This window comes from Haliotis rufescens, unplaced genomic scaffold, assembly GCF_023055435.1.
Source record: "Haliotis rufescens isolate VD_foot unplaced genomic scaffold, xgHalRufe1.0.p SCAF_7, whole genome shotgun sequence".
NCBI classification, from domain to species: domain Eukaryota; kingdom Metazoa; phylum Mollusca; class Gastropoda; order Lepetellida; family Haliotidae; genus Haliotis; species Haliotis rufescens.
Genome location: NW_025964361.1, coordinates 37874077 through 37899029, shown reverse-complemented (window position 1 = coordinate 37899029; position 24953 = coordinate 37874077). Strand labels below are relative to the sequence as shown.

General features: G+C 43.3%; 1 protein-coding gene across 1 annotated transcript; it reads right to left on the bottom strand.

Annotated features, from left to right (window-relative positions):
- Positions 1 to 482: 482 nt before the first annotated feature.
- On the bottom strand, positions 483 to 24757 carry LOC124144159 (protein SDA1 homolog). The gene is made up of 21 exons (XM_046513417.2): positions 24612 to 24757; positions 22824 to 22928; positions 21124 to 21222; positions 20142 to 20324; positions 19699 to 19764; positions 18482 to 18574; positions 17840 to 17926; positions 17228 to 17332; positions 14835 to 14907; positions 13495 to 13598; positions 13083 to 13140; positions 12269 to 12327; positions 11632 to 11708; positions 10015 to 10112; positions 9047 to 9123; positions 8416 to 8551; positions 7661 to 7746; positions 5800 to 5993; positions 3471 to 3555; positions 1446 to 1601; positions 483 to 590 (listed from the first exon to the last, which is right to left on the bottom strand). The coding sequence occupies exons 1-21, from the start codon at positions 24699 to 24701 to the stop codon at positions 537 to 539; spliced, it is 2085 nt and encodes a 694-aa protein (XP_046369373.2). The 5' UTR covers positions 24702 to 24757; the 3' UTR covers positions 483 to 536.
- Between the last annotated feature and the right edge of the window lie 196 nt (positions 24758 to 24953).

The following is a 24953-nucleotide window of genomic DNA, read 5'->3' as shown; positions in this document are numbered from 1 at the left end:
TTTATAGTGCTAGCTCACTGAGATACCATGTCGCACTCAGACACAGTATGCTGACTCCAACCGACATGTTCTTGTTTTAGACCCTTAATACCGAACACCAGGCAGGGTAACAACTGGTTCCATCTTTTAGCGTCTTTTGGTACGACACAGACGGGGATCGAACCCCGGACCTTCCGCTCTCCCACTAAACCATGGAGGCAGTCATATTGGAAGAAGAGGTGAGGTGAGGTGGGGTGGGGTGGGGTGGGGTGGGGTGAGGTGAGGTAAGCAAGGTGAGGTGAGATGAGGTGAGGTGAGGTGAGGTGTAACCAGCTCATAGCACTATTCCGGCAATATCACTATGGGGGACACTAAAGAGGGAATTCATCCTTCCCCATATGGAAATCAAACCCTGGCCTTCAGCATCACAAGTGAACTTTGAACACTTGACAATTCAAACACCCTGACTGTTGACTAAACACAACAAAGCAACAAGTAAACAGTTGGATGTAAATAGTGTTTATTTACAATTATACACAATGAGTGGTCTCTGGGTCCTAGAATTTCTTGCTCATCCTCTGCCTCTTCAGCAGCGAGTTCCTCAGTGCGATCTGAAGCAACAGGTACAAGTTGAGTGAGTGAGCTTTGTAATGCATTAAGTCATGTCACACTAGTTCAGCTCAGTGTGGGAGGAAAGCCCAAAGTGATGCAGGTCTTAGACTGTTATCACCCAGCTGAAATCCATGAACATTGATATGGTGTTGACAAATCTTGAAACCTAGAAATCTAGGATTCAAAACCATGATCATAGCTTCCTGGCATGCCTAAGGGACACAACTCTGCTCAGCTAATTATTGTGCATGAGATGACTAGGTCAGCGTGTCTTTAAGTAAATGTTGAAGACACACAAAAGTGTTACAAAGAAACAACTTGCATACTTAACAGACACAACATACCCGCTTTTATTCCGATAACTTTTCATACTATCGTATCATTTACTGTTTGGTTTATGGCAGTAAGATGGAAAAAGTTGTTTTTGCCCACAATATTCCAGCTATATCACTGTGGCCTGGAAAAAATCGAGTCTGAGTTTGACAGTGTGAGCAACGATTCACAACCTTCAAAGTGACACACTATCAGGTGATATCAGGTGACACAAGGTAACACCAGGTGACACCAGGTGATGCTACCGAGGCTACCCACTCCTCCAGTTAGTCATCCTCGTTAATCATCCTCGATTATCAAGTGTCATGGTGGCAAATGGCTCCAGCGTATAATACATCATAAAACAAAAAAATGCATGAGAATTGTTTTCCGTCAGCAATATTCAAGCCTTATCACGCTGGGGACACCAGAAATGGGCTTCACATGTTGTACCCATGCTACCGAGGCTACCCGCTCCTCCAGTTAGTCATCCTCGATTATCAAGTGTCATTGTGGCAAATCTGTATTCAGCCTTGACCTACCTGTTTGTCCTTGAATGACCTTTTGACCTTCCTCTGCATCTTGTGTTTCACCATCATAAAGGGCTTGCTCTTCTTCTTCTGTTTGTTGGTGGTGCTGGCGTCTGGGTTCATCTTCTCCCTCCCATGAGCATACTTCCCCCGATCTTCCCGGCCAGCCTAGGGGAGACAACAACAGTAGCGCTTTAGTACTAATGAACAGACTTGAATACAACAGTTAGGCTGACATGACGGCATCTCCACTTGGGCACCATCGTTTATAGGACATTTATATTACCGTGCAATACTGCTGTTCAAACGATACCGATTGTCTGCCAGTATATTGGGTACAATAATAATAGTATTTGTTTTTGTTTTTGTTTTTGTATCATTTAACTCTAAAGAAAAATCTACACAGAAATTCATTCACAAATGATGTTTCCCTGTCATATTGTTTGACAAAATGTTGGGAAATGTGGAAATGATTTTTTTCTCCCGTTATCATCTCCCATTTCCATGACTACCTAATGGTGATGACTGACCAACAGGAGTAATACTTACTTAGTATGTAGAAAATAGGATCTGCATGTACCGCAATGCAGAGAACAGTATCACAATATATTGCAATGAATTGTGCATGAAAGCCATCCAGGTACTGTGACAACTATTCATTATGTGAAAATTGAATTCAGAAAGAATTTAGAATTATCATGGTTTCATTTATTTGTAGTTGTTGAGTCTGGACCAGACAATCCAGTGATTAATATTGAGAGCGATGATCCACGTCATCAACATTGTTGGCAACGTTGATACACTAACAACTGTGACTGACCACCCGATCCATTTGGTCAACTCTCACAATCAGCATAAGTTGCTGAGGACCTATTCTAAGTGAGAATCACCACAGGGGTACACCATGACAGCTTCACCACAAACAGGGCTTCTGGACACTACAGCTTTACTACATAACAGCTAATGAAAATCAAAACCCTCACCTGTATCGCCCCCAAAATTGTAAAATAAATCCGAGGTATACATTGGTTGTTTAAGAAACCTCAGAAAATTGGTCACTGCAAGAACCCACAATGTGAGAGAACCAATCTAACATCTTTGAAAATGTAGTCACCACATGACAGCCTTACAGCTGATCACTCTTTACAGTACAGTAAGAATTTATTAGAAGTCACACTCGGATCCAGAAGATGAGGGGGTGCAGGGATGCATCCACCCACCACCACCCCACCCCAGTTGTGAAGCACACTACCAGGTAAACATTTGCATTTCCGGTAATCTTTGTTTGTTTGTTTGTTTGTTTGTTGTTTACTGCTGCACTCAGCAATATTCCAGCTATATGGCGGCAGTCTGTAAATAATCAAGTCTGGACCAGACAATCCAGTAATTGACATCATGAGCACTGATCCATGCAATTGGGATACGATGACATGCATCAACCAAGTCAGGGCGCCTCACCACCCAATCCCATTAGTCGCCTCTTACGACAGGCATGGGTTGCTGAAAACCTATTTTACCCCAGATCTAAACAGGTCTTTTCAGTAATCAAGTGTAAACGCATCACAAAACATTTACAGTGGCATGTTTCCAAACATACATGACAATCAATACGAACTGGCAAACCATTAAACGCATCCCCCCTTTTCCAAAGGTTATAAACAAGTTGTAGCCAATGGAGAGAATGGCCAATTTGCTATGACTCTCCTTACCCCTGCCTAATTTTGAATAAAATTAATGAAATAAGTTACAAACATGAGTCCAGATATACAAAGAACACTTTTTATAGCCAGACAGTGTAATTACATGATTATTTTGCGTACTTCAGTATGGATTTGTTGACATGGTATTTCCGGTGTTTCGTGCTCACGGTAATGTCTTTCCATGGGGAAAAAAACATCCAAATTCATAATTCGTGTATGATGCGCACCCCCTTCTACACAGCTGTGATTTTCATAAAAAAGTGCGCACTATACTCAAGAAAATACGGTACTAATGAGAGATGTGGAACAACACTGTTCACAGAAGCAGTTGTCTCACCAACACTGTCGCCAGTCTGGACTCTTTGTCGTGGGCTCGCCTCTTGTGCACGTTCTCAATGTCGGCCAGGTTGGGCAGCTCACCCCTGCAAGAACAAAAACATGGCTAATGTAACGAAATATTCAGTTGTGAGACAACACAGTAATTCCTTAGCATGTCTTGTTACAAGATGGGACCATTCAACATTCTGAAGGTGGAAGGGTGTTTTTAAAAAAACATCTTGTTCCATAAAATCCTTAAAAAAAAAAAATTGCCTGAGGTTTTTACAAAAAGAAGTGGACATTCTGGTAAAAAAACATGTTGGGAACATTTGTTCAGCTTCCAATTTCAGATATTATATTCTACATATTTTGAAACAGTTACAGAACAAATATTTTGTCTCAAAATTCCCAGCATCGTCACTTTTTCCCCAGTAAAATATTTTTGCAAAAGTGGTTTGTATCTCTGAATGCTACCACTGCTTCATACTCTGTCCTTCCCCTTCTGTCCACAAGCTGTCCCCCTCCCTGTAACTACTGACCACCAACTTTTCTCTGTCTCCCCCCTGTAACTACTGACCCCCACCTTTTCTGTCTCCTCTCTGTAACTACTGACCACCAACTTTTCTCTGTCTCCCCCCTGTAACTACTGACCCCCACCTTTTCTGTCTCCTCTCTGTAACTACTGACCCCCAACTTTTCTGTCTCCTCTCTGTAACTACCGACCCCCACCTTTTCTCTGTCTCCCCCTGTAACTACCGACCTCCACCTTTTCTCTGTCTCCCCCCTGTAACTACCGACCCCCACCTTTTCTGTCTCCTCCCTGTAACTACTGACCTCCACCTTTTCTCTGTCTCCCCCCTGTAACTACTGACCCCCACCTTTTCTGTCTCCTCCCTGTAACTACTGACCCCCACCTTTTCTCTCTCCTCTCTGTTACTACTGACCCCCACCTTTTCTGTCTCCCCCCCGTAACTACTGACCCCCACCTTTTCTCTGTCTCCCCCCTGTAACTACCGACCCCCACCTTTTCTGTCTCCTCCCTGTAACTACTGAACCCCCACCTTTTCTGTCTCCTCCCTGTAACTACTGACCCCCACCTTTTCTGTCTCCTCCCTGTAACTACTGACCTCCACCTTTTCTCTGTCTCCCCCCTGTAACTACTGACCCCCACCTTTTCTGTCTCCTCCCTGTAACTACTGACCCCCACCTTTTCTCTCTCCTCTCTGTTACTACTGACCCCCACCTTTTCTGTCTCCCCCCCGTAACTACTGACCCCCACCTTTTCTCTGTCTCCCCCCCGTAACTACCGACCCCCACCTTTTCTGTCTCCTCCCTGTAACTACTGAACCCCCACCTTTTCTGTCTCCTCCCTGTAACTACTGACCCCCACCTTTTCTGTCTCCTCTCTGTAACTACCGACCTCCACCTTTTCTCTGTCTCCCCCCTGTAACTACCGACCCCCACCTTTTCTGTCTCCTCCCTGTAACTACTGAACCCCCACCTTTTCTGTCTCCTCCCTGTAACTACTGACCCCCACCTTTTCTGTCTCCTCCCTGTAACTACTGAACCCCCACCTTTTCTGTCTCCTCCCTGTAACTACTGAACCCCCACCTTTTCTGTCTCCTCCCTGTAACTACTGAACCCCCACCTTTTCTGTCTCCTCCCTGTAACTACTGACCTCCACCTTTTCTCTGTCTCCCCCCTGTAACTACCGACCCCCACCTTTTCTGTCTCCCCCCTGTAACTACTGACCCCCACCTTTTCTCTGTCTCCCCCCTGTAACTACCGACCTCCACCTTTTCTCTGTCTCCCCCCCGTAACTACCGACCCCCACCTTTTCTGTCTCCCCCCTGTAACTACTGACCTCCACCTTTTCTCTGTCTCCCCCATGTAACTACCGACCCCCACCTTTTCTGTCTCCCCCCTGTAACTACTGACCTCCACCTTTTCTGTCTCCCCCCTGTAACTACCGACCCCCATCTTTTCTCTGTCTCCCCCCTGTAACTACCGACCCCCATCTTTTCTCTGTCTCCTCTCTGTAACTACCGACCCCCACCTTTTCTGTCTCCTCCCTGTAACTACTGCCCCCCACCTTTTCTCTGTGTCCCCCCTGTAACTACTGACCCCCACCTTTTCTCTGTCTCCTCCCTGTAACTACTGACCTCCACCTTTTCTCTGTCTCCTCCCTGTAACGACTGACCCCCACCTTTTCTCTGTCTCCCCCTGTAACTACTGACCCCCACCTTTTCCTTTCCCCCTGTAACTACTGACCCCACCTTTTCTCTATCTCCCCTCTGTAACTACTGACCCCACCTTATCTGTCTCCTTTCTGTAACTACTGTCCCCACCTTCTCTCTGTCTCCACCTCCAGGGACTTCCTCTTCTTCCCCTTGGTGGATGTGTGCTGCACCTGCTTGGAGGCCTGGAGCTGGTTGATCTTGGCGAAGTCTTCCTGCGACAGGATCCGGTTGGCAGAGATATCCTGAGCCTTCCGCTTCCTCTCTGCAGGATCTGCTGGCACCAACTTGGTCAGCTCCTCCTGCTGTGTGCCAGACAATTACATTTCCTCAATCATGTCATTATTTCTGTATCAAGATATACACAACCTCACATTACGACCTTCCATCCGACCAATCAGAGTGATGCTTACCAGGTTTTTCTGATGATGCAACCTCAAAGTTGAAATGGGGTATCCGAAAGACAGTTACGACTGTTTCCGTCAAAATTATCGCCTATCTCTCACATCAATAGGATAAACATTAGAAACAGAAGAGACTTTCAAAACGTATTTTGGTATGACGCGGCTGGGGATTGAACCCTGACCCTTCCGCTATCTGGGCGGATGCTCTACCACTGGATGCTCTACCACTGGATGCTCTACCACTGGATGCTCTACCACTAGATGCTCTACCACTAGATGCTCTACCACTGGATGCTCTACCACTGGATGCTCTACCACTGGATGCTCTACCACTGGATGCTCTACCACTGGATGCTCTACCACTGGCTCTACCACTGGATGCTCTACCACTAGATGCTCTACCACTGGCTCTACCACTGGATGCTCTACCACTGGCTCTACCACTGGATGCTCTACCACTGGATGCTCTACCACTGGCTCTACCACTGGATGCTCTACCACTGGCTCTACCACTGGATGCTCTACCACTGGATGCTCTACCACTGGATGCTCTACCACTGGATGCTCTACCACTGGATGCTCTACCACTGGCTCTACCACTGGATGCTCTACCACTGGATGCTCTACCACTGGATGCTCTACCACTGGATGCTCTACCACTGCATGCTCTACCACTGGCTCTACCACTGGATGCTCTACCACTAGATGCTCTACCACTGGCTCTACCACTGGATGCTCTACCACTGGCTCTACCACTGGATGCTCTACCACTGGATGCTCTACCACTGGCTCTACCACTGGATGCTCTACCACTAGATGCTCTACCACTGGCTCTACCACTGGATGCTCTACCACTGGATGCTCTACCACTGGATGCTCTACCACTGGATGCTCTACCATTGGATGCTCTACAATTGGATGCTCTACCACTGGATGCTCTACCACTGGCTGCTCTACCACTGGATGCTCTACCACTGGATGCTCTACCACTAGATGCTCTATCACTGGATGCTCTACCACTGGATGCTCTACCACTGGATGCTCTACCACTGGATGCTCTACCACTGGATGCTCTATCACTGGATGCTCTACCACTGGATGCTCTATCACTGGATGCTCTACCACTGGATGCTCTATCACTGGATGCTCTACCACTGGATGCTCTACCACTGGATGCTCTACCACTGGATGCTCTACCACTAGATGCTCTACCACTAGATGCTCTATCACTGGATGCTCTACCACTGGATGCTCGACCACTGGATGCTCTACCACTGGATGCTCTACCACTGGATGCTCTACCACTGGATGCTCTACCACTGGATGCTCTACAACTGGATGCTCTACCACTGGATGCTCTACCACTGAATGCTCTACCACTGGATGCTCTACCACTGGATGCTCTACCACTGGCTCTACCACTGGATGCTCTACCACTGGATGCTCTACCACTACACCAAGGAGGTGGTGTCACCCAACCATAAGCCAAACTCTTCACTTTACAGGCAAAGGACATTGTTCCAGTTAATCCCTGACAGTTGATGCCTCAAACTCGTTCTGGGACTGACCTGTTCCTCGTCAGATGAATGCTGCACCGTGACCCACTCTCCATCGCTGTCGCCATCCTCCTCCCCCTCACTGCACGACTGCCAATCTGACCAACAGACATGTCACAGATGCTCTCAAACATCTCGTGTATATAGCAATAGTTAACTAATGAAGGTCTATATTCCCCACATGATAATACAGGGAAACAGCACCAACAGACATGTCACAGATGCTCTCAAACATCTCGTGTATATAGCAATAGTTAACTAGTGAAGGTCTATATTCCCCACATGATAATACAGGGAAACAGCACCAACAGACATGTCACAGATGCTCTCAAACATCTTGTGTATATAGCAATAGTTAACTAGTGAAGGTCTATATTCCCCACATGATAATACAGGGAAACAGCACCAACAGATGTCATTGCCAATCAAATATTTCATATTTTGGTTGATTGAAATAGTTTAATGCAGCACTCAGCAATATTCCAGCTAAATGATGGCACAATGGACGAGACAATCCATTTAAGTGGTGACAATCATTACTTGTTCCCATCTGTTGTCATTCCAGTGAGTGAGTGAGTATGGTTTTACGCCGCTAATAGCAATATTCCAGCAATATCACAGCGGGGGTCACCAGAAATGGCTTTCACACATTGTACCCATGTCGGGAATCGAACCCGGGTCTTCGGCATGACGAGCGAACGCTTTAACCACTAGGCTGCCCGACCGCCCGTTGTCATTCCAGGTTTTATGAAAGACGTCAATCCTACCATCGCCATCTTGAGGTTTGTCTGCTGCATCGTCCTCCATCTCCTCCAACGCCTCTGCCCCGGGGATGTAGTCCTTGGTGTTCCGCTCACCGTACTTCAACGCTGTGTGCTCGTTCTTCGCATCTGTAGGTCGGCCCTGAATCACAAGACAGCGACACATAGCAATCAGGAATCTAACTGTCTGATGGAATTGCATGATGGATGCAATTGGTGATGGAACTGTGATTGGACAGTGTGATGATGTGTGTGATGGATCTAGGTGTTGGAACTGTGGGTCGATCTAGGTGCGGTAACTGTGTGATGGATCTAGGTGCCAGATATGTGTGATGGATCTAGGTGATGGAACTGTGTGGTGGATCTTGGTGATGGAACTGTGTGATGGAACTGTGTGATGGATCTAGGTGATGGAACTGTGTGGTGGATCTTGGTGATGGAACTGTGTGATGGATCTAGGTACCAGAACTGTGTGACATATCTAGGTGCAGTTACTGTGTGATGGATCTAGGTGAAGTACAACTGTGGGTGGATCTAGGAGCAGTAACTGTGTGATGGATCTAGGTGATAAAACTGCGTGACTGAACTGAGCCAATGTTGATATAGGAATACTATGCTTGATGTTTGTGAAGGTTACCCTGTCTTTCTTGTGCAGGAGGGCAGGGTTGTGCTGCCTGTACACTTGAATCAGGGCCCGTGCTGCCATCATCACAGCTGAAACATCAACAGTAGACCATTCAGCCCGATTACACTCATGTTGCTACATCTCAATACAGGCCTACTACAGGCCTGCTACAGCTTCACGACTGGTCGGGCAAAGGCCTACCACAGTTCAACTACAGCCTACTGCAGGATTGCTACATTCCTGCTACAGCTTCACTACAGGTCAGGTAAAGGCCTACTACTACAGTTCAACCACAGCCTACTGCAGGATTGCTACATTCCTGCTACATCTTCACCACAGGTCGGGTAAAGGCCTACTACAGTTCAACTACAGCCTACTGCAGGATTGCTACATTCCTGCTACAGGCCTGCTACAGCTTCACTACAGGTCGGGTAAAGGCCTACTACAGTTCAACTACAGCCTACTCCAGGATTGCTACATTCCTACTTCAGCTCTGCTTCAGACCAGGTACAGATCCACAACGAGGCTACTACAGGCCTGCTACATTCCTACTACAGCTCCACTACAGATCTATTACAGGCCTACTATAGCCCCTCGCTTAAAGTCTGGTACAGATCCACTACAGGCCTGCTACATTCCTACTACAGCTCCACTACAGGTCTATTACAGGCCTAGTGTAGCTCCGCTTCAAGTCTGGTACAGATCCACTACAGGCCTGCTACATTCCTACTACAGCTCCACTACAGGTCTATTACAGGCCTAGTGTAGCTCCGCTTCAAGTCTGGTACAGATCCACTACAGGCCTGCTACATTCCTACTACAGCTCCACTACAGGTCTATTACAGACCTAGTGTAACTCCGCTTCAAGTCTGGTACAGATCCACTACAGGCCTGCTACATTCCTACCACAGGCCTGCTACAGGTCCAGGTTTGCATGTAATACATATCTACTACATTTGTGCTACAGCTGTGCTACCTACTCTTGTCTCTGTGTGACTTGTACTGGACGAGGTCTCCCAGCAAGTCCTCCCCTATAGCCAGCGGGCACCGTGCACACACCTCTCGCACGGAATTCAGTCTGAAGAAGATGGCATTCATGTTTTCATAGTGTCATTACTTTATTATTGTGAGAATTTGACTGATATCCTAAAGAGTGAGTGAGTGAGTTCGGTTCAACACTGCTATTAACAGTATTCCAGTTACATCACATTGTGTCAGCTTAATGTCGGAGGAAAGCCCGAAGGGATGCAGGTCTCTGACGTTTACCATTTTGATGAAACCCACAAGCACGGGTATGGTGCTGACAAACTTAAAAACATAATCGTTCGAACTGGGATTCAAACCCACAATCATAGGTTTCTGGTGCGCCTAAGGGACACAACTCTGCACAGCGAATCACAGTGCCTTAGACGACTGGGCCAATATCCCAAAGAAAATCAAGAAAACTAAACCATGGCATGAAAATGAACTATAAAGTGTTTTACATACATGCTTTTACCATAACTCAAGCTGCTGGTAAAACACAAACCATCATTCACTATATGTTGTGCGTAAAGATGTTAATCTGAAACGACAAACTTTTTGTCAGAACTTAACGCCTGCAGGTTTTCTTTTTGAACATGTTCAAGTCACATGTCAAGCAAAATACCAATGTAATCCCACAAAAAAAACCTGTTGACTAGGTCTGGGACTGGTAACTCGGGTACACTTGTCGGGTGGGTCCTGTGTATGACCCAGTTACCCACAATACTACCCGGACCCTCGGTTAGTCACATGATATATTGTTTAATGATACTATATTGTTTAGTGACGAAAACTCACTTTAGCTCAGTGGTTACAAGTCACTAACTTCTTTGTGACGATGCACACATTCCTTTTGACTGGCATATGTTTGCGGAACATAAAGCTTCAGTCTACTTCAGTGTATGCATGATCAGATCGTTTGATACATCTATCTAAATAGCTTTTGTCAGGGCTGCAGTAAAACAATTCCCAATCAGATATTTTGTTCCCAACTCTTGGGACTCAACAGTGGGTTCTCGGGTAGGGGCGGGTAACAGGAGGTCGGGTACCCGGTTAGTAAATTTGGACTCGTTCCAGCCCTACTATGAACATTATTCAAAAGATCAATACTTAGATGCGAGAAAAGGTCTCTATAAAAAACTGCAGTACCCAATCTGACCCCAAGCTCCACTCATTGGCTTTATGTTAACAACAAGAATAGCTGACGACCAAGCTACCTTTGGAACACTCCTTTTACCATGACTTAAATACAATCCCAACGTAGTACATATGCCCCAAGTAATACATCTACAAAAGATGGAATATAATCTACAACTTTGATCAAACTGGTCTTGTTAGATGTGAAAAGTCTGAGCCAATGGCATCTGAGACTTGGCACATGTGGACTTTTTTCTTTATTAAATTACATAATTTTTGAAAGTTGAAAGGTGCGCAGCAAGAGGGCCAATATGTCCAGTTTCCATTTGTGTTTGTATAAATGCCATTACACCTTACAATTTAAAAATAAATTGTTTTGGCCTTAACTTTTCACAAAATTTGTCAATATTATACATATTTGACACCCTCAGACCTACCCCACAGCCATCACCTCCCTGGAGTTCCTCTCCGTGATGAAGTTGTTGGAGATTGTTAACAAAACCTCCTCTATTACCTGAGGAAGAAACCATTTATACTTCAGCTGTAAGAAATACAACAAATGTATTCTAAATCGTCAACAAATAAGGCTACTTCAAAAGTCATTAGTTTTAGAGTCTGTTCATCTTAACAGCAAGTGTAACAAGAGCACAGGATAGTACAGTGTCTACTCAGTTCATTGTTTTTTATATTGTAGGTCTTTCAACCTTGTAGCATGACTCAACTTTAAGCCTGGTGCACATCTACTTAGCCAAGTGAGCGAGTGACATGGGTTTTAATCCAATTTTAGGAATATTCCAGCAGTATCACAGTAGGAGACACCAGAAATGGGCTTCACAAATTGTACGCATGTTGGAAATTGAACCAGGTGCTTTGGCATGACGAGCGAACGCTTTAACCACTTGGCTACCCCACTGCCCTTTTAGTCAAGAGTGCAATTAGTAAATAATGCTTTTACTATGTTTAAAGACATCACACCCATATTGCTCAGAAGAGTGAGTATCTTGTTAACCTCTTGTGCTAAAAAGCACTCACACATGTCAGGGGGAATAACTCTTAAGTCTAAAGTTTACTCACATCAGGGGGAACTAACTCATGACTGGCTTGTGCAACAAACAACAGCAATTTGGTCACCTCTGAAACAAACAGAAGCCATTTTCCTGGATAACTGTTTCAACAGCAGGTAAAGGGATTAGCAATTATTCATTAATGCAAAGCAGAAAATGTGAAAGAATGAATCTTATTGCTGTATTAAAGCAATAGAAGCAGTTTATTGCCATTGACACCTACTTGAGTTAATACCTACATGATATATACTGCACTGTAAGTTGTTTAACACCACACTCAGCAATATTCCAGCTATATGATGGCGGTCTGTAAAAAATGGAGTCTGGACCGAACAATCCAGTGATTGACATCATGAGCATTGATCCACACCATTGGGATATGATGACATGCATCAACCAAGTCAGCAAGCCTGACCACCCGATCCCGTAAGTCGCCTCTTACGACAAGCATAGTTTCCTTTTACGACAAACATGGGTTGCTGAAGACCCATTCTACCCTGGATCTTCACGGGCTACAAAGCACTGACTAACAAGAGTCTGAATTGACACCAGCTCAGCTAGTCCACAGATCCATCCTAACATGCTTTGATGAAAGCTTTTGGCTGTACCTATCCCATACTTGTATTTTTTAATCATTTAAAGTATTTTTTAAAGGTAATACATGACCATTTGTGGAATCCCATAGTAGACGGAAAGGAGATTTACTAGAAATTGAAAATTATAAGAAGTCTTCAAGATGTTTAAAGCCACTGCCACTATATTGTAAAGAAATATTTTTCACAAAGAAAGCTCAAGTTAGTGCCAGAGCAATCTGAAGCAGTTACCTCTCTGATGTGGTTGAAGGAATCGTTTCAAGAACGGGTAAAAGTTGAACAGGAACAGCTGTAACAAAATAAAAACATGTTGAAACAGCAAAGAGCTGAGTAACATTGCTAATAGCAGATGTGTAAAACAAGTCCCAACTGTTCCAAAATGTCTTCCAATTGATCACTCATTCACATCAACTATCTAGATAGGTTGCAACTCTTCTTTAAATGACAGTGGTATTCATTGTCTATTATGTGTAATATACATAGATTTATTAAATTGACATTAATAATATTTACATATATTCTATCCCATCATATTTCAATCCAAAAACAATTTCTGACATCCATAATCAATGCATTGAACTGTGCATCTGATTAAAGTCAACCATCAGACCAGCACAAGTACATAAAACTTCAGAAACCTTACCTGGTGTATTCCGATAAGTCTTGAAATCAGATCCATCATTAGCAGTTTTACTTCAAATCTTTCATTGGATGACTCCAGTTTCTTAAACAGCCTCTCACTAAATTCTTTTAAAAAGTGATAAAAAAAGTAATAAAATAAATTCATAAAACATTCGTAAACTTTTTAACAAGCAGCCACAGATTGTGTTGTGTATAATACTACAAACAGTACACGGTCAATTTCACAACAGATATGTGTGATAATGATTGAAGAAGGGAGATAACTCCTAGCAAAGAAGAGTTCAGCCGCTTATGGTGGCCTTCACCATCATATTGCAAAGAGTGAGTGAGTTGGGTTTAACTCTGCTTTTAACAGTATTCCAGTTATATCACGGCATGTCAGGTTAATGTGTGTGGAAACCCCGAAGTGATGCAGGTCTTAGACATTTACCACTTCGGTGAGACCCACGAGCACGGGTATGGTTGTGACAAACCTAGAAACATAATTGGGCGAACCGGGTTTCGAACCTGCAACTGTGCACAGCGAACTGAGGCGCCTTAGACGACTGGGCCACCCGTGCCCAAGGGACGCAACTGTGCACAGCGAACTGCAGCGCCTTAGACTACTGGGCTACCCGTCCCCAAGGGACATAACTGTGCACAGAGAACTGCGGCGCCTTAGATGACTTGGCCACCTGTGCTCAAGGGACACAACTTTGCACAGAGAACTGCGGTGCCTTAGACGACTGGGCAACCCGTGCCCAAGGGACATAACTGTGCACAGAGAACTGCGGCGCCTTAGACGACTGGGCCACCCGTGCCCAAGGGACGCAACTGTGCACAGCGAACTGCAGCGCCTTAGACTACTGGGCCACCCGTCCCCAAGGGACATAACTGTGCACAGAGAACTGCGGGGCCTTGGATGACTTGGCCACCTGTGCCAAAGGGACACAACTGTGCACAGCGAACTGAGGCGCCTTAGATGCCTGGGCCACCCGTGCCCAAGGGACATAACTGTGCACAGAGAACTGCGGCGCCTTAGACGACTGGGCCACCCGTCCCCAAGGGACATAACTGTGCACAGAGAACTGCGGCGCCTTAGATGACTTGGCCACCTGTGCTTAAGGGACGCAACTGTGCACAGAGAACTGCGGTGCCTTAGACGACTGGGCCACCCGTGCCCAAGGGACGCAACTGTGCACAGCGAACTGCAGAGCCTTAGACGACTGGGCCACCAGTGCCCCCGATATTGCTAAAAGTGGCAAAAGAGTTGACAAAAATAAATCAATCTCTAAGGACAACATTTTGGAATGACCAAAACTTTAAATTTGTAAACTTAAAACAAGTTTGTTCTTGAATTACCTTGAGGATCATGTATCAAATGCATAGCAGAGAAGTTGAAAACTTCGGCCTTTTTCTTTTTGCCACCTTGTTTCTGAAATAAGTTAAATGATTAATAACAACAAAAAAGAGTTTTACAATACATTTTAAGAGTGTACCTAAAAATAGAGCCCTAATTTTATGCAACATTAGATCATAAAAGGTAATCATAGGGAATCAGAGTATTCCCTTTATTTATATACTTATCCTGACACAACAGTATCCAATGTTCCTTCTTGCTTTGTATCATTAACAGTGTAGAACAATGTAAACAATGACCAGAACACATCTTCCGACCACCTCACTCCCAGCACTACTTGTCATCTTTTCCCACAATCACCTGAGACAGGTGACGAGTTGATCTAAATCTTTGAGGGGATGGATGCGTGGGCAGTCACGACATGTCATGTCAGTAAAGGTATATAAATAAGGGGAATACTCTCATTCCCTGTATTTTTTAACTTATCCCCCCACAACAGTATATAATTATCTCACGGTAGGACGATGGGTTGGATCAACTGTAGACCCTATGTTGCGATATGGTGGCCAGGCCGGAACACGGACTAGAAAAAACTGCCACATTGTCTTCAACCCATGGGTGTGTTCAACTTCACTAGTCCCGTATTACATCACCACCATGCCTGATGACAGGTAAGGCTGGGTCTTAATTATGTTGCAACTGGAGGTCCTCGAAAGGTCAGGGAACCGTAGTTGCCCTCACGATACGTATTACCCTCAGTACTGAGTTAAGGCAATCATTCAGTAGAAAGAAAGGGAAAACATGCAGGAGTACCGGTATGGGCGTCCTTTATGATACATCAATGGTGACGTGGAGATGCAACAGGTTGCTGGGCGAAGACGAGAGGACATTGTTGGTGGACTCTGTCGATGTCCTCAACTGACAGATACCTGAGGTAGAATTTGGTGAAGGTAGTGTTGCTGTGCCCAAAACAACCTTGGACGATGTTGCTGTGGAGTGCCATTGTGTAAGCACGCTCAAATTTCCGGAGGATAGGAGGCTCTAGGAGGTTCAAGTCCAGCATGGGCGTAAGCCTGGAGTATTGAGGAGGGCACCCAGAAAGACAAAGTATTATTGGAAGACAAAGTATTCCTGCAACCATCCTTCATGGTCGGGAGGAAGAGACATTTATGTTGACGCTGACTGGTGACATCAATGCAGTGTCGTAACGCACATACTGGGCAAAGTGAGATGTCCTCTGTGGATCTGATGGACCCGATGATGTGGAGTGTGAAGATATCTGAGCAGATCATGAAACATGGTGAGTTTAAAGTCTGGCTCTCCTGCGAGTCCGAGCAGATGGGGGAACAACGTCTGGGCCAATAAGGCGCTACCAAAAGAAGCTAGAAGCAAGAATCGAATACGCATGTGGGCAATTTTACTCAATGGTGAAGGTGTCATGCTCTCAAGCCAGATCGTCCAGTATCATAGACATGAACGTCAGAAGCTGTTTTTTGTAGCTGTGGCGTGAGGTGCGCTGGCAAATCGTCCGGAAAGGGTTTGGGTGCATCTCCGTGGGAGCTGACTGACAGGGGTAAGGGAGAGCATTGGCGAGAATGTTTGAGACGCCTGTGATGTGGCGAGCTCTGGACCCCAATCCCAGTCACCAATGCCTTCATGAAGGTGGTATTGAGAGACAACGGCAGGAGGGACAGACAGATGTCAGAGTCGATGGATATGAGGCATCTGTCAATAATCCTGAGGCGTGAAGAAGTGGAGCAACCCAAGGTCTTTGCATTGTCTGCATCAAGATGAGGCCCGGTGGTGGGGAATAAAATCCCCTGCAACATTTACCAGGATGGCAGGTTAGGGTAAAGCGAACCCTTGAGTGTCACCTTATCCAGGGCCTACGGCAACAGAGCTGTGATGCTGTCAACGAAGTAACGAACAGGGATCGTGTTGGAACTCAAGTAAGTTTGGAAAACGTGCAAAGAACACACAGTGAGGAAGGTAAGTAGTTGTTAATATAATTATTGAAAAAGATCGGTCAGGAACCCTGTATAATGATACACAAGGGATAAATAAATCAGCAAACCCAAACAACAAACTAAGTTTATTCCAATTGTAAATGGGGAGCGTAGCAAAACATGACTGTCCAATAAGGGGCAACTAAGGAAAAAGTGACGAGTAGTGCAGGTAGTGCAGTGTGAGTAGTGAGCGAGGTGGACGGAGGTTGTGTTCGGGTGATTGTTTTACATTGTTCTACACTGTTATATGGTCAAAGCAAGAAGGAATATCGCACACTGTTGTGGAGGGAAAAGTCACTCAATGAAGGTTCAGATGCCAATGAACTCACACAAAGTGAAAGTCAATTCTTAAACTTACAACAGCTACGTAGCCTACATGGTCTACCCACCTTCAGCACGGCTAATGCTCTCTTCAATTTTCTTTCCCTGTTTTTAGTTTTCTTCCCAACTCGGTAGGCAAGTGATAACTCTCTTGCTGTTTTCTTAGACGTTTTCTGCAAACATCATGAACATACCACTTGTATTAGAGACTTTAGAAAAAAATCAATAAGGAACAACATAAAATTTGAAAAAGATAAAAACTGAGACTAAAATTGAAACTTTTACAAAAAATTGAAACTTTATATACTTATCCTATCTCACACTATGCAATTCTCATTCTTTTGATCCTGGTGTGGAAACACCCTAGAACAAAGTTTCCAGCTTCAAAAACATTTCGCTCAAACACATCCCAGTATCACCATATTCACCATCTAAAGAAATGGGTCACAACTGTAATCCTGTGCGTCGTGATCCTACATGACCTTATCACCTGACATAACCTGATCGAAAGAAGGAGAAATGCATAGTGAGAGATAAACATAAATATACGAAAATGAGCTATGATAGTATTCCTTCTATGGTGTGCAAGGTCTCAATAAATATTGTCTTGCCTTGAGATAAATGGCCTCATCTGATATCGAATCTATAGATCAAGAAACATAACTCTGACCAATACTCACATCATCATCATCATCATCACTATCACTCTCAGCTTTCTGATCTAGTTCATCTCTTCCCAGAAAAAACTTCACGGCTGCAACAAGTATCTGAAAGAACATTAGATTATTTTTTACAAAGAAAAAAATCTGTGTGACTAAAATCCATGGTAATTTTACTTGTATGTAATGAACAGACAGACATGCCCACGAGTCGTTTATTTCTTATATGAGATATCAACATTATGTACAACCGCTTTAAACATAGATACCCAAAGTTTAATACTGATGACTCCATGAATAGATTCCGACCTTGGAAATGTCGAACAAGTCCATTTTACGAAGTTTGGTATTTCCCGCATCTTCTCACAATCCTTATGTCGATTATCTATACCTTTTCTCCTAATACCGATAGTCATATCTCTCCCAGTTTGGGATGTGATCAACTGTGCTTATCTGCGTAGCCCAATTTAACATTTAACACCTGCATCAATTCAAGCTTTCCTCCCAAATAAGCTAACATGACGTGATACAACTGAAATACTGTTCAAAGCAACTTTAAACCAAACACACCCACCATTAAGATTTGAAGTGCCAGTACATTTGAAGACAGTCTGGCCAAGCTGGCCATGAGATTAACTTGCAAAGTCAAGCCCAGTTACCTACCTTGGCATACTTGGAGAAGCAGGCTGTTGTAATGACATTGACGGTCTTGGCATCGTTCCATACATTCTTCTTGTACAGCTCAATCATCACATCCTGGGAAACAGATGCTCACATTCACATCTCTATACACTATTGTTTGTTTGTTTCTTTGTTTGTTTCTTTGTTTGTTTAACGCCAGATTCAGCAATATTTCCTCTATATGAACGGCAGTCGGTAAATACGGACCAGACAATCAAATGACTGACATCATGAGCATCAATCCATGCAACTGACCACCCAATCCTGTTAGACGCCTATTACGACAAGCATTGTTGCCTCTTACCGCAAGCATGGGTTGCTGAAGACCTATTATTCACGGGTCCTATACACTACTATTTTACAGTGCTACACTACTGTCATGACAGTAGTCTACAAAATTGACATCTCAAATTCCTGTAATGCTTTTAAGTATATGACAATGAAACTGCTATCTGAGAAAAATTACGAGCCAAATATTGAGACTGCAAAAAGGTTATTTCTAGATATGCAAGAATATTGTAAAGAATGTACATGTGAACATAATACATATCTTGTATAACTTCATCTTCCAAAGACAAAGGAGCTAACTGAACAATAACTCCACTTTCAACCCTTGCCGAAGGAGGCTGGAATTATGGAGGTATATTTTGGCTGGACTAACAAGTCTATACATAGTCCAATAAAATTTCTGAACCAAAATTGACAATTGGTTCATAAACTGCTGTGCAGATTTTGGCGGATTGCAAGATTTGAAAAGCATGTGTACCGACTATTTAGCATCAACAGATATTTTCCAAATCTTGTCATGTTTTTAATCAAGCTGCTCACATGATTTGATGCACTTCACAACGTAAGACCAGTATTATTACATAATAGATCTTGATTATCAGGTCGTCTTGACTGGGCAAAACCATTTTATTTGAAGCAAATGCAAGTGATATGAGACAGAATCTGATTGATCAATAGGAGGGACACAGAAAGGACATAAGTCCCAATAGCCGCCGGTGGCGCAATTATCGGGCCTAGAAATTCCAGCCAAGTTCAGCAAGGGTGGAAACTGGACTTTTACAGTTCGTCAACTCCCTTGCCTCGGGAAGATGGTATCACTTTAGACATTTATTCATTCAGCCTCACTGCCAGTATAGCGGGGCAGGAAATGAAATGCCTGATTGTATAACTAATACTGTCAAAGATCTTACCAAGGACATTTTGGCTGCCACAGGACTTTTATCTGTCAACATTGTGTACATAAAACTCTGAAGAGTCTGGAATGAAAAGAAAATCAAGAGTGACTTTTATATAACTTACATTAAGTTAACCACACAAAATTATTAATAACATGTTTCACCAACTTTGATACAGAAAACCAAAATAAAACATAAACAAGGACAGTACATATACCATGTAAAACTAAAAACTGTCTAACTTGGCGCCCCAGGGACCATCATAATGTCAAAGTTTGAGATTAGCACAGATGATAAAGATACATGCAGACAAAACTGTTGTCATACTGCTTGACCAATATATGCTGAGCTAATGAAGTTGGAGTAAATAAAGCTTCACTGAACTTTAAAGGTCAACCAAATAACTTTGTTGTTTTGATGGAGTGAAATCAATTCACAGTAATTGGCTGTGTTCTTACCGAATTTAGCTGCATATTCTTGCGCTTGGAGTTGACATTCTTTATGTCGGTGACGATGTACTTGTAGAGTGTTTTTCTCAGGAGTTTGTCCTGACAACGGAACAGCTCAAAGAACAGTTCCAGGATGCTGGTGGCGGGTATCAAGCCTTTGTTTCGTAACAGGATGAGGGACTTCACCATTGACTGCAGACACAAACACCATCACAAATGATGACGCGGCAAGTATGATCAAGGCAACATGATAGTCAAAACTTTGTCAAATTACACAGTAAATAGAGATTACTACACAAGTGTCTGTGGGATACCATTTATCTTACAAGTTGTTTCAAAAAGTACCAAATGAGCATACGCGAGCTAGATATGCTTTGAAAAGACGTTTTGGCGCTCAGGTACGACAGGGTGAATAGAATATCCACAATAAAATAATGGCACAGTTTTATTTGTTTACATTGGGAACAAGCAGATTGACTTCATTTTTTAGGTACAGAAATAAAACATGCTACGGAGTGAGTGAGGTGGGTTTAACGCCGCTTTGAACAGTATTCCAGTTATATCATGGCAGCTTGATGTGGGCGGAAAGCCCAAAGTGATCCAGGTCTCAGACGTGTACCACTCAGGTGAAACACACAAGCAAGGGTATGGTGTTGACGAACTTGAATCAGAGCAAACCGGGAATCGAACCCATGAACAGAGGTTTCTGGCATGGGAAAGGGACATAACTCTGCACAGTGAATTGCGGAGTCTCAGACGACTGGGTCACCCATGGCCCCCAGACATGCTATTGAGGTGGCTTTAGATCTTCATGCAGAGAGGGATAGGATCGAAGTAAAAGCTCTGAATCTAATTAGTTTTGAACATTTTTTCAGTTGTATCTCAGTCAGTGTTTCAGCCTAATTATAGATAATGTTGTACCTTGCTTGGCTGAAACCCACAAGAACATGGAATGTTACTAACAAACCAAGGATAGAAGAATGGCCATTACCAGTCTCATTGTTGGGTCCAGTGCCGTGGCATGTCTGTGTAGGAGGTCTCGCAGCTGCTGGGGAAACTCCGACAGGTCGCCAGGGTAACAGTGGGAAACCTGGTGTGATTAGACAAACAATACACAACATTAAGTTTTGATACATCCCGATAATCCTCAGAGGCGGTTTCAGGATTTTGAAAAAAGGATGGGGGGTGGGGGTGGAAATGACACCCACATTCTTAAGTGATTTGGCCTAGGGCTTAGTTTACATGTAAGGTGTCTGCTCATCCCCCGCTAGCCCCTTCTGGATCTGCCACTGACTCTTATTCAGATCTCTCAATACACTCATTTCTTTGTTCATGGTCATCTATGTATATCACCATGATCCCAGATTTTATGTTTACTGTGTCAGATTCTTCAAAACTTAATTCCTTTGGTTGAGAGCCATGTATATCAAGGTTGGAATAGATCTTCAGCAACCCATACTTGTCGTAAGAGGTGTCTAATGGAATCAGGTGGCCATACCAGTTAGCTTGGTTGTTGCATGTTATCGTGTCCCAATTACATAGATTGATGCTCATGATGTCAATCACTGGATTTCTAGGCCAGACTCCATTATTTACAGACAGCCGTCATATAGCTGAAATATTGTTGAGTGCAGTGTCAAACAATGAACACACAAAACATTTGGTTGAGGAAATGTTCACAGTGGGCTGTTATTCAGCTGCTAGCAGGGACCGTATCACAAGGAGAAAGGCAGTAATGTTCCAGGTATTTTATGGCATTTATTTTAAAATCCTCGCCAACAACGTCCATGATTTCACTAAAAGAAAACTAACAGAAGCAGTCAACATTCGCCGCCACAAGCCATCAATCAACAGAGATCAAGGCTATTTCATCCCATCCGCCTACTATGAACTCATCAAACAATAATATCCTGTTTATTGGCTTCATGTCCCTATTGGCTTCCACCTATGTGTTCTCTGTCCATCGTGTTGTGACATTATCATCCCTTTGTTGTCAACACCTACCTATGTTATCCCACTCATGTATGCAATTGTTGTTACTGTTTATCCTCTACTGTTAATCCTCCACCTACTATATGTATTCTGTACTATGTCCCTCATTCAGTCTTGCTTGACAACGGTATAAGGATCTATACCGAAACGTCGCTTTTCACAGTATTAAAGAAGTTGTTATCCATAAAAATGTGTCTATCTTATTTTATCGCAGCCTGTACATAACTGACTCAGGGCAAGGCAACCAGTGGTTGATGAGTAACTATCTACATTTTGTGGGCACGATGACGGAACACAATCAGCCTGGTCATTAGTTATAATCATCTGATCCTCATTATAGCTGCACTCACCAATATTCCAGCTATATGACTATGATCTGTAAATAATCGAGTCTGGACCAGACAATCCAGTGATTGACATCATGAGCATTGATCTATTCAATTGGGATATGATGACATGCAAGCAGTAAAGGCATCAAGTCTGAACCTGAAGACCCTTTATGTGGTGTAGTGGTAAAAGCGTCTTCCCGGAGAGAGAGAAGTTGGCGGTTCGATCCCTTGGCGGCACCATACCAAAAGATGTCAGTTTATGCATGGGTACAGGGAACCCTCTTCATTCCCACAGTGGGAGCATCTTTCAACATGTTCATAGAACAAAGCATTTGTGATCAAAGAAATGGTCTGCATTTGGTATACCAACCTGAGCCAGAAATATCAACAATTCTTCTAAGGTTTTAGAAAACGCTGATGGTTTCAGCTGGAACAGCTGCAGATTGGACTGATAGTGTCTGTACTGCTGCAGAAACTGAAAACACAGAAGAAATGTCATTAGCAATTTAGTGCAAACAAGTTTGTGAAGTATTGATGATGCGCCTTCCTTCAGAATTCAACACCATAAAGTTTACAAACACATGCAACATGTGTACAGTACCTAAATTTGTAACATTTTGGTGAATATACATTGGTGAAATAGCCTTGCTTAGCAACCCGGCTGCTGGGGTCATCAAGTATGCCATTTCTACATGTTTTTTCGGTTTCAATGCTATTCAGTATGTTCATGGGATAAGCAATAATATATAGGAACTGATAAAGTTTTATTTTTCAATTCTGTAGTTTTCATTACTTTGCACAGGAATGCAGTAATTAGGCAGATCGCTTGCATTTATTTTTCACATAAGAACACTGAGTAGAGAAGGATATGTGGTTTGGTGTTGAATATTTTGGCTACAGGAAACTGTCATGGAACTTTCACAAAGTGGTATTCATGCACTGCATTTGCTCAGATAGGATTCAAAAGCTGACTTTACTGTGTGGCATCAGTAGCAATGTCTAAGCCTTCCTCACTCCTTACTTTGATCCATGTTATCTTTACAGTGTTCCTTCCTACACTTTTCTGCCACAAAATCACCCAATGAATGATTAAATACACACTGTCATTCATGTCTATTCATGAACTCAACATCTGAGGCCTGGAGCCGTATTCAGTTTGTGCCATATTGGCTCATTCCTTACCGCTCAGGATCTTGTAAGTTGTAGATTACGGAACCAGATGTGTGCCAAGTGGCATTATCATGATTATGACCACTTGTAAGAGTCTGTAGTTTGTTGTTTGTTTGTTTGTTGTTTATTGCCGCACTCAACAATATTCCAGCTATATGATGGCGGTCTGTAAATAATCGAGTCTGGACCAGACAATCCAGTGATTGACAACATGAGTATCGATCCTTGCAATTGCTACAGTTATCCCTCATAAGTGTCTGACACTGCTTCGTCCCTTTCAGTTAATTCCAGTAATATTTTATGGAAGGATTAAGTTGAATTTGTGTGGATGTGTGGAAGCTGACTCAGTTAGCATGGTTAGCTTGTCAGACCTACAATCCTAAGTTTGTGATTCTCACAAAAACAGGTTGCCTTTTTTAGTGACATATGGCAGAGAATGTCCTCGGGAGAACTGGTGGTGCAGAATTCTAAGTGACAATTTAGTCAAAATGTAGTTAATGACTGAACAGTTCAACCAATCTTCAAATTAATTTTTTTTCCATTGATCATGTCTACTTACTAAGGACAAATTGCATCAGTATGAATCACTTCAGTAAAATGTTTACAATTTCAAATATTAATTAAAACCTGATGCACATGATAATTATAACAAGAACAAGACAAGTTCCCAAAGGTCTCCGTACACAAACGTTGTCGAACAGCTGAGAGTGTTGGCCAGTAGCATCCGATGAAAAGAATCTGGTGCAGGCTAAAATGGCACCTCAGCAAAACGTCAACAATAGGTAAAAAAAAATAGGGTGCCGTTTTCGCCAGGCAATAGTAGCCGTTTTCGCTTGAGGCGAAGTGCCGTTTTCGCCAGGTGACGTTTTGCTGAGGTGCCGTTTTAGCTATAACCCAAAGAATCATGTCAAAACAGTCCACCTGCTCATCAATCAAACCATACATTTTTATAGAACTAGATAATCGACACTTTTGTTTATATTCTTACTTCATCCTTGTAAGATTCAGAATCCCGTTTGATAAGATTCTGAAGTTGTGGAAGGTTTGTCGGTAATTTATTCCGATTTCGATCTGTCATCTTGTCTGTTCGGGAACGAAGAAACTCAAAACATTGCACGTGTGTAACACCGGAAACGGAAGTTGATTTATATTTTATATAAAGTTGGTATTGTTACTTTGGTATAATGTGTGAATACATAAAATCTTTACGTGTTACACAATATATAACAATATGAAAGTATAACTTAATTTATACTTCAGGTTACGGCTAGTAACAATACTGACATATATCAATATGAGTATCTAAATAGTTCGAAACTTTAGGTTATAA